Genomic DNA, 11328 nt, shown 5'->3' on the forward strand with positions numbered 1-11328 from the left:
ACTATTTCAAATTGGCTCACGAAGATCAAAAGGGTGCGTTCGTTTACTCGAAACAAAACCTAAACACAGCAATAAAGAAAGTCAGAAGGACGATTCGAGGCGCGCAAGAACAAATACAAGGATAATCAGAGTACTATACACTCAAAATTTCCACAGTCGCTGAACGATCACAGCGCCAGAGTCCCCTCTGGTTGAAGAAATTGAAGTGAAAAGTGTAAGGGCGTTGATTTATAGGTGCCATCGCAAAAAGTAAGATCAGCATAGCTACAAAAAATATAGTAGTGTTCGCGAGCTGCGTCATTTCACACGTGTCGTTCCCTTTCAAGATACCACATCATTTGTCACCATGGCATCGGCGTCCTCAATAAGTTGTGCTGACGGGCAATATAGCACGGAAGCTTCTTTTACGTTAGGGCTTTCAGTCCATTTCATTGGACAGCCTTCCGACATCACTGGCCGAAGGCAACATGGGCAGGTGAGCCCGCGAAAAACGCTCTGAGAGTAAGCATCAATTTCATTGTATTTTTATAACTAAACGCTAAATATCTTTGCACTGGGAGCCGCTGTCGCTGCGTTCTTGCGGCACCTAACTTTTGAAGGGGTCCTCTAACACTTTTCACAACTTCATTTTTCTACAAGTTTTGCTGGCTGGTTGCGTACACTAAACGTTTAAGAGATATGTGCCACAAGAACAGCAGCGATGGGGGGCATGCAGTGCAAATTATTCAGCGTAGAGATATCCAAACACAATAAAATCAATGCTTACCCTCAAGTAAACTTTCACATACTCACCTGACCGTGTTTCTCTCGCCCTCTGACGTCGGGAGGCTGCCCAATAAAATGAACTCAAAGCCTTACCTTACAGAAAGCTTCCATGCCATATTGCCCGTAATGTCCAACGCATTGAGGACGCTGTTGCGATGCCAACAAATAATGCGGCATTTTAAGAGCGACCGACAACGGTGAAACGAGGCCACTCGTGAACGCTTCTGTAATGTTTTGCATAAGATCCCTAGAATAAACAAGTTTCCAAGGTAGCGACTTTTGCCTACAGCGAATAGGTGTATTTGAAACAACATTGAACGAAACGAGTCGTAGAATAGATGGTTATTTTTATGAACATAAACGATACAACACAAGAGCAAGTGGGATGTGCGTTACAGAAGTGGCAACGTTGTGCAGCACTATAATTTGCGCCACTAGCCTTGGCGTCTCGTGTCGTACATCATAGTTCGTCCAGTTATAACTAGTCCAGTTCTCCGAATGTGTTTTGTTCGTGCTGTGACACAGTGAACGCGCTTCTTGCTGGATCCTGACAGTGACCACACGGCGTGACGTTGTGACGAGTGATTACAACCGGCTTGTGCAGACGCAAGAAAAAAACAATGGACAGCGTTGTACGAACGCTTGACTAGCAGCACTGCGATGGCGGTTTTTAAATGTGCCCTTTTAAGTGTGAATACACTTTATAAGCGACCCCAAACCATCCACCGCCGTCAGCGGCGTCCGCAGTCTTCTCCCTATCTTTAAAAGAAAGAGGACTTGGCGGGCCGCAGCGCGACGCTCTACCGAAGAAGCCACGGACGCGACGCTGATATCGGTGTCAGTAACGCGCCTTATACCCTCTCCACCTTCGCTCGCTCCTCCGCTCTCCTCGCTCGCTGCAGCTGCGCGCGCACCCCTCTCTCTCGCGCGCCCGCCTTCTCTCTCAGTCTCCCGTCGAAAGCGGGTCTTGAGGGGGAGTAAAGTTAAAATCCGTTGGCATTCGCCAGTGAGTTAACGAAAACTCCCCCTTGTGATCAAATTGCGATTCCCAGGAACCATTACACCATAAAGGCACCATAGTGTGAATAATAAATATAATAGTGCGAATTAATAAATACCCCTCATAGCATCACCCCGTGTATTCGCACTTAACCATGTTCACGCTCGGGAAAATGCTTGGGAGTGTTTTTGACAATCGTGATGCTAGAAGATTCTTGAGCAGTGCGCGGATGTTCCTGAAAAGTGAGAGTTCTTCTGGCCTAGCTCTTGGCCTGGCTGGACGCTGCAGCTGCGACCTCACCCGCGTCCGCGTCCCAAATAAAAGCCCCGACCACTGCACGGCTTCATCGTCACCGTCTCGTCTCTCGTTCCTCGACAAGGTGTCCCGAAGCAGCCCGTTTCGCTTTCTTTATGCCACGCCCCAGTCAACTCATCAAGTGTGAAATGTTCCTGAAGGTGTGTTAATTACACGCTTCAGCTGCTAAGTATACGTGCATACGCACAAGTATTTGCAGCAACTGACATGTACTAGACACAGATTAGACGCGCTCCTGGCGGTTCAATAAAAACCGATAAATAAACTCTCTTCGCAGATCCGCGTTGTTGTATACGTCGACGGAAATGCTCGAAAGCGTTCGCGTGAAATGTTTCATAGCTACACTTCACGGCGTGCTTCATTTCGGATAGCACAAGGTAAGTTGAAGAGAGCAAAACCGTTTTCTCTTGTTTTACGGCAACCGAGCATTGTTTAAAAACTCGTATATTGTATTGAACGAGCACCGCAAAACAATCTTGGCCGACTTGGTGCCAACTGAAGCGCTCCTCCTCTTCAGTTTATGTCCTGGCTACGATTTCGTCTTTGGTCACGGCGAGAATATGGCTGCAGCCATATGCGCATGCGTACTCGTTTTGAACCTTTTGCATAATAACAAATAACACCATCAGCCACTTGCAAGATCATGATTAAGGAAAGCACCAATTACAGACGTGGATTTTAGAGAAACGGAGGGGTAAACAAGAGAGTGAGGAGGACGGCTCGAGAACGATGAGTGACGCCACAATGTAAACTTTTTTCATCGAGAGACTGGCTGCTGACCCGCAGGGCGCGGGTTCGAATCCCGGCTGCGGCGGCTGCATTTCCGATGGAGGCGGAAATGTTGTAGGCCCGTGTGCTCAGATTTGGGTGCACGTTAAAGAACCCCAGGTGGTCTAAATTTCCGGAGCCCTCCACTACGGCGTCTCTCGTAATCATATAGTGGTTTTGGGACGTTAAACCCCACATATCAATCAATCAATCATCGAGAGACTTTAGTTTGCAGCTTTAGTGATTTTTCTTTTTGCGATGGCGTCTACATATCAACGCTCTTACATTTTTTCTTTTAGTTTCTACAAAAAAAAAAAAAACGGCGGGAGCGTCACCGGCGCGTTTTCTCCTCCACCGTGACGTTCGGTGCATCATTTGACCGAGCAGCTTTGCAGTTTTCCAGCTGAGAAAGTCGTACACCCTTATTCTCTTCCGCGTTCAGTGAAAAAACGTGATAAAGAAAAAAGAAGTTGAGCTGTAAATGCTATTTGGATGCATTGCTGTAATTACGTTTACGTTCGTTACATTTACCCATCCACACGTCTGTGCCCTCCTCGTCATTCCCACTCGCAATAGTTCTGGCGAGCACCTTCGAGTTATGCGGTCATCACTCATCACCGAGGTTTTCAAGCGTTAGAGGGTCCTTTCGCCTCAGTATACACAACCAGCTAGAGAAACAAGTAAAACAATGAGGTTGTGAAGTATATTAGAGGGCTCCCTTAATAGCGCGTCGCGACGAAACATGTCACTCACGCCTCGAGCGAGCTTTCAAGCTCAGAGCAGGAGATGAGTCGGTCAGACGTCACCACCATAGTGTAAACGATGACGCCAGTGACTCCGGAACTGTTAACAGACTCGAGCAGGAAAAAGGTGAAGTAGGTGCCACACATCACCACCACGACGACCGAGTCGGTGCCATACGTGATCATTTTCAGCACACTCATCGTTGCGGCCCCGAGAGCGCACGCCACCACAACCGCCACCAGTTGATTTTGGATCGGGAACAGCATCATGTCGTAGTACTCTGTGGAAAAATCGCAAATGATATTTGCAGCTCCACTGATTACGTGAAAGCGTCAAAAAGCAATTGTCCCTAACAGCCTGACAGCATGATTTAATTACCTGTAAACGCTACAGCTCGACTCATTCTGTGCCAACTCGGCCAAACTGCTACTTTTGAAAGATACAGTGAAATACCCACGAGAACAATAACGCAAGAATGCGTTATTGCGTTAAAGAAATAGCGTTAAAGAAATATGCGATAAAGAAATAGAGTCGGAGTAAGTTATCTAAGCAAATTTAAAATAAAATCACTGTTCACTTTAGGTATTTTCTTTGTCAGCAACTGAAGGAAGCGAACCGCTGCCAGCAGCGAGCGCTTAGTGTAGAGTTTCGTTTGCCTCGGCGAGATGACTCTTCTTTTTTTCAGAATACTGCAGGCCCCCAAAAATTGGCCCAAGCAGGGGGGCAGGTGAATGTACAATCAAATAACGCATTTAAACAACGCGAAACGCCCACAAACATTTGGAAATGTCAATAATGCATAATGAGCAAAAATAACACAATATAAAACAAAAACAAACATAAAAAGAAGAATAACGTAAACCATACAATTATAATAGAAGAACAATGAGAAACGAAGACACTAAATGTAGCCAAAAACCAAAAGTTGGCACCAAAATATAGTCAGGCGTAAATGTTCACATACTTGAAGTCAAAGCCACATTAGTAAGAGTGCGTGATAGGTGGATACTCACATACAAGAGATAAAAATTAAGAAATAAACCTTCTTTAGAAGTTGTGATAGTTTATTAGACTGCGGATCAGACAACACGAGATAATAAATAGTGAAGTTATACATATAGCATATTATAGACTGTAGTGTCGAGTGATTGCATGTTCTAAAATATTGGCGTTAGAAAGACGTTCTTCACCCCGTATATTCCTCGTGGCACTGGAGTTGTAGCCTGCCTGGATAATGTACATAATAAAGTTTTCTTCTGCTACTACTACTAGACGTGAGAAAAATAGGTTGTTTCAATCAGTTATAGTGGAGGAAAGAAGATATATTTGAAAAGATTAGTTCTTCAATGATAAGGTGTTCTACGATAAGAGTCAGCGTGACGATATCGTGTCTTACGAGCTGTAAGTGATTCTAAATTATGACTTAGGTTGATAGCTAAAATATTATTTTTGTGCCAAAACAGAAATTTCAGTTTCTGGATTTTTCTACGTAACTGAAGTGGTTGAATGCTGTGCTGCGTCATCAGACTATAGGGTGAATCACTATTACGATATTTACAAAAGATGAATCTCAAAGCTTTACGCTGAATCATTTCGAGAGCATGAATGCTAGTTTGGTGTGTGGATCCCAGACAACGTAGGCATCTTCGAGTTTAGGTCGCATTAGTGATGTATAAGCAGTTACCCTAGTACTAGCAGGTGTATGTTTTAGCTTATGTCTGAGAAAGTAAAGTTTCTTGACCGAAAAGTTGTATATGCTAGAAATGTGAGCATTCCAGCTAAGGGTGTTGGTTATTGTGATTCCCAGGTACTTATACTCGCTGACTTCTGTAAGCTGCTCGGAACCTAGTTTGTAGACGAACGGCAGTTTCTCAAATTCTTGTTAGCGATTGACATATAGATTGTTTTTTCAGCATTTAATTCCATACTCCACTGACTACACCAGGAAGCAATACTTTGAAGATTATAGTTTAGTGATACTTGACCTTCAGGGCTATAAGTTAGGTCTGGGCACATTTAGCCCCCATGCATCTTGAGCCCACTGCTGGAAATGACAAAGTGCCCCACCGTGATGGTCTAGTCACTAAGGTACTCTATGGAGATGAAAGTGCCGTAGGCCCCTGTGCTCAGATTTGGGTGCATATTAAGGAACCTTAGGTGGTCGAACTTTCCGGAGCCCTCCACTACGGCATTTCTCATAATCAAATGATTGTTTTTAGACGATAAACCTCACTGATCAATCAATCAATCTGGAAATAACAAAGTGATTGCAGTCGACTTACGGTTTATGTTTCCCAGAAGAAAGCCGAAAATACACCACGTCATTCCTGTATTAAACAGGGCCTCCGATTGAATCATTGTGGCAATTACAGGATAGCGACCTGTAATGATAAAATATTGAGCTAAAGAGGTTCCTGTGATGCATATACGAAGTCCGCGTTACTCAGTAGTGCAATGTTGTGATATAGAGTTTTATAAAAAAACTATATTGGTTAGCAAATTAACATTATGACGAATCCCCGTTTTGTAAAGCACGATCGACCACTTTTGGTACCTTAGAACATACCTTCATCGAAGATGACGCTGCTCAAGGGCACTCGCTCGACGGAGCACATGAAGAGGCCAAAAAAGACGCACTCCCTGACGCTCCACGTTCCGTCGGACACCTTGCGAAGTGCGTACGCCGAAGCCATCACGGCGGTCATACCTGTAACAAAGCACCGTTGCGATTCACCACTGAACAGTTTGTCACAAAGACGCGAAATCATGACGTGTTCCTCAAAATTTCACGCAAAAATTAAGTTCTCTCTGACACACAGGGAGTGCTTGTGCTGTTTACGTATGCTTCGTATCCTCTCCCGCAGTTATTCGAATAACTTACGTAATATTTGTTGGTTGGTTATTGATTCTTGCATCGTAGCGACCTTGAATATATTTACTGACATTGATCTTCAATTGTACCTGCTAGCTTCTACTTCTGGAACGGCCTTGACCATGAAAGCCATTGACATTCCCGTCATGTCCCGTCTAAGCAACTAAAAGATATCTGTCATCACATAAAACAAACCAACAAACCAATTAAAGGGTACTAAAATACAAATGAATAGAAAAGCCAACCCCAGTTAGTGTTGACTGAGGTTTATCCCACCTTTTTCTTCACGTATTTATTGTAACTACTAAAGATCAGATACCTCACGCTTTCCTTGGTTACCTTGTCTGTTTGGTTTCATTGATGTTGCACTAATTTAGCTAGTAGTAATGCGGGAATGGTGATTGGAAATTTTCTTCCAATTTTTAGATGCTGTGAATTAGAAGAGTTCTCTGGAACCACATTGAAACATGGATATATAAGGGCCAGCACGATGGCATATATACCGCGCTTGTTTGTGAAGCAGTAGGACTTGTTCTATTTTATGCGTCGTCAATTAAGCATTTTCTTTTAAGAAACGGCGCGCTCAGGCACCCCCCAAGCACTCTGTAGAGGTTGATAACAATACAACCTTAATCGGTGTTTACCACCCACGGAACAGGTATATAGCAGGATTTGCTCATTTTCCGAGCCACATAAGAACTATACGGGAGTTTTAGAGCAGTGCTGTCGTGGTCATGTTTTTTATGTTGTAGATATGAATGGTGTGTTCTGATACTCACCATAGACGGCTAAATAGACAGCTAAATAAACGGCGGCCATCTTAAGTCCCATTCCAATTCTCGCGTAGCCGGCAACATAGACAGCTCCGAAAAGACCGCATCGTAGACAAATACGATGCAGGCTACATTGCTGTCTAAACAAGATGGTGGCTCAGCAAATCGCTCAGATAGATCAAATCTCGCTCGAATGATCATCTGCACTCAAGCAGATGCTTTCCCAGACGCTCAATATGAGTAACGTCTCTTTGTTTTTTATTTCGACACGACATAAGCAGAAATTACAACTGTTACACTTGTTTATTTTAGCTTTTTCTTCTCGACGTGAGGTGGTGCTTCGGTGCACGAAAGCCGTCTAAATGTGTTCCATTTCTCGGACAGCATGGGCTCGATGCTGTTTTCTAAGCAGTCTTCGTAGACTGTCTACGTGCTGTCTAAGAATCGGAAAACAGCCAAAATTATCATGAAGTGGCACGCACTCAATCACCTCCATCCAAACAATCCGAAGGTGAGTGTCGTAATCACTCAACAATACATGCATAGCCTTGTATAGCATAGTATAGTATCGCAAAGTAATGCCAAAGAGAAGTGAGAGTAAAGAGGATGGAAAGTAGAGAGAAGGTACACAAGAGAAGGAAAGAAAAATAAATATTATAAAGAAAAAGAAAAAGAAATCGAACGAGATATAAAGATCACGAGAAAAAATATTACGTGAGCGAACAGCAAAGAGATAAAAAAAACACATATACAGCAAAGACACAGAAAAATAAAACAAAGAAAAGGAAGAAAGAAAAATATAGAAAAACAAAGAAACAGACAGAGAGATAGAAAAAAACATACGAAATAGAAAAAAGGGCGAGCATAGTCATGCATGGTAAAGTAGAGTAAAAGCTGGGAAAGAGAAAAAACAAGGGTTGAGCGGGCTTGCATGACTTTGTGCAAGCTGCTTAATTTTTTTATCTGACTGGCAGACACTGAAATTCGGGGTTCACGTAATCTCACTGACATTGTTGTCTCCAAGAAAAGTGTAGCCAGTTCAGAGGTCCTGGAGCGCTAGGTTTGGGCTCAGGCTCAACAGCATTTTCATCAAACCAGTCTCACTCGGACCCTACTAGCATACTTTTTCTCAACCGGACTCGCTTTGTACTACAACTTACAAAACATTTTTTTTTTTTCAGCTGGACTCCCTCAGACCTCAACTCACGACCAGACTGGGGTTGGCGTGATCCTAAATGAATCGACTCATGAGTCCTTTAGCGTAGATTTGCCATATCGAGAATGCTCTTAATATACACATACCCCGTATCCAAATGTCTCATATTAACACATGAATAATGTGCTTCGGCATGATCATATAAAATTATCAGATACAAGTCATACGTGTCGGATGAAATTTTACGACACGGTAGTTTTTTTTTTTCGTTGATCACATAGTCGGAGTTTACTGCCTTTCAATCATGTACCTTCTTATATGAGTTATCAATAGTTTAAGCTTAGAGGATGCTTTTACAATATACGTCTCCTATGAGGTAGTGTTATTAGGAACTTCTCCTGAAAGAGTCATGGCAACCCCCCCCCCCCTTTTCAATGGACGCCTCTGACCAACAAATATGGAGGTTGTGCATAGCGATACAGCGTAAACAGGGTAAACATAAGCTTATATAATACATTATATAATACATAGATGGGGCCATATGTCGGCAATAAAACGTGAAGCTTACTCAGACTTAGAAAATTTTGCGCTTAACGTTCACAAGACTTATAAAGACCATTATTTAAAAAAAGAACTAGCTTCGACTCATACTAGCCAAAACTTTATTCTCCCAGACTGCCTCAGGCTCCCACTAGTGGCCGGATAACAGTAAGAGTCACAGTAATTGAAATCATGAGCCAGTTAGCCGACCTCTTCTCACTGGTTTAGAGAACTTCACTATTTTCAATCAATCAATCAATCAGTTTATTATCATGTCATGAAAGGATGTTACAGGGAGTAAAATATACAGAAGAGGGTCCCAAAGTACAAGACTGCAACGGGACTAGTGCAGAATTTGACGCTATGGGTATTGTTCGTTCCAGTTGTTGCCCAGAGGCAACGCCCTTTGCAATCGGGATCCTTTTTACGTCGTAATAGGCATACACTGCCGCAACAATTTTGATATAATTCACATCTGTGAATGTCCAACAGTGACAAGCCGATGCTGTAAAGTAACGTAGTTCTCATGACTCGCAGCATGTTACCACGAAGCACCATATTAAGCTGACTGGCCCTACTTTAAAAATGAGATTGTCTTTTCAATCACAAACGTCGTTGATGCTACCTTGTTTTTTTTTCTCGTTTCGAGCAGGCACGCATGACACGTACTGTTCAAATTGCACGCTTTGTTGCAGCTTGTATACAACTCATTTCCTTCATTTTGCGGAAATGAGTTGCAAATACTAGCACTTGTTTTCCGTATACTGGACGTTGTGGCAATAAGAGAATTCGTTGAAGCATAGAATATTGAAGAGCACAACCTGGAAAAACACTGTTGAACATCATAAATCTGGTATTTCTCCGATAAGTGTTCTTCTCAATGACCAAAGTTTTTATGAAATAATACATACTGTATATCACCAATTGTCGTAATATTTCTTTTCTTTTACATTTTGCTGCCAAACCAAACAAACGAACAGTAACAAAAAAAAATGTATTCAGAGAAGCCAGTCTCACGCATATTACTGTTTTACTTTTCTTTACGCGTTACAAAAAAAAATAGAAGAGAATGAAATGGTGAAACAGTAACGTGCAAAATCGAGAGTTCGACGGAAAGCCGTCTGATTGGGGTTAAGCATGGTGAAGACAACAATGTAAACTGACCAAATAAAAGCTTAAAAAAGCTTTCATGTGGAACGCAATACGTTGTTTTCTTTGAAGCACTTATTTTGTCGTTGTACATCGTTTTCTTCATCGAAGAACGTGTGGAAAAGCAGCGTCGAGTGTTTTTTAGCCGATCACGTTTATTGGTGAAATCACGATGTGGTATTTACACTCATCTGTTTGATAGTGTGTTCGCAATATCACTCTACAGGTTTGAAATAGCAAACAAAGCTGTTCATTACAGAGTCAATGGGCTGTTTGCATGTGTTGATACGCTTTGCCGAGGCAGCCTCCACTTGCGAGAGACACACCCAATCGTAGCGCTGCTAGGGTTGACGGACGTACTGAATGTTCCGATAGAGAAGACCATGATCTCAACGTGGCACCGGCGAAAGATGTAGTTGTTGATGCCCTGCGTCGTGTGCACCACGAAGGCCGGCACGAAAGCGCGGATGGCCTGCACGCCCACAGCCGCCACCGTGCCGCTGTTCCGGCGCAGTGGACCTGTCAGCGACATCAGGCACAGCAGAAGCGTGGTCAGCAGGTACACCCAACTCATGTACGGCACGCGCAGTTGCCTCTGGAACGCCTTGAAGAAGCCTGCGAAGTACCGCCGAGGTCAGAGTAGAGCGTTTCAGATTGTTCGGAAAATGTGTTTGCAATTTCACACTACTTTCCGGCTAAGCAGAGGTGTTAAAACTTCGTGGTCGCAACTTCTCAAATGGGATTTTACAGGCACGCGAATCACCGTAATAAAGCAATGTCTATATTTCACTGCTGTAGTGTGAACTTTCCGCAGTGAAATCAATGTGAACATGATCAGTTTTATTGTTTACCGACTACGGGCCACAAATAACTCTTGGATATAACTGTGCTTAAGGAAGCCCGAACCAATGCCCCTACAAGAGCACAGTGACCTCACTACGCAAACCTCGTAATTATGGCACTCAAATGATTTCTATGAAGCCAGTACACTGTTTCAGCTGAACTTTGACACGAAAACGTTTTACGCTGGAAGAAATGCATTATACTCAGCTACTGAATACGATATTTTGTTGATATAACATGATGGATGAGAAATCAGCTAATGGGCTACTCTAAAAACATATCAGAATGCCTCGCGATGACAACACAACAAGGTGATGTGTAAGCTAACAACCTAATGGTCTACTCACATGTCATCAGAAGAAATACAGTGAACTTCAGGTAGTCCGCTCTGTAGTCGTGTTCT

The 11328-nt window shown here is 43.1% G+C and overlaps 1 protein-coding gene across 1 annotated transcript in view; it reads right to left on the bottom strand.

Moving 5' to 3' along the window:
- The window catches only part of LOC142814440 (sperm-specific sodium:proton exchanger-like), a 50971-nt gene extending 40315 nt beyond the window's left edge, over positions 1-10656 (bottom strand). The window contains exons 1-4 of the mRNA XM_075893200.1: positions 10443-10656; positions 6159-6299; positions 5875-5973; positions 3602-3872 (exon numbers count right to left, since the gene is read on the bottom strand). Coding sequence (XP_075749315.1) covers positions 3602-3872; positions 5875-5973; positions 6159-6299; positions 10443-10656 — 725 coding nt within the window. The remainder of the gene's footprint in view (positions 1-3601; positions 3873-5874; positions 5974-6158; positions 6300-10442) is intronic.
- Positions 10657-11328: the final 672 nt, after the last annotated feature.

The sequence above is a fragment of the Rhipicephalus microplus genome, chromosome 4 (assembly GCF_043290135.1).
Source record: "Rhipicephalus microplus isolate Deutch F79 chromosome 4, USDA_Rmic, whole genome shotgun sequence".
NCBI lineage: Eukaryota > Metazoa > Arthropoda > Arachnida > Ixodida > Ixodidae > Rhipicephalus > Rhipicephalus microplus.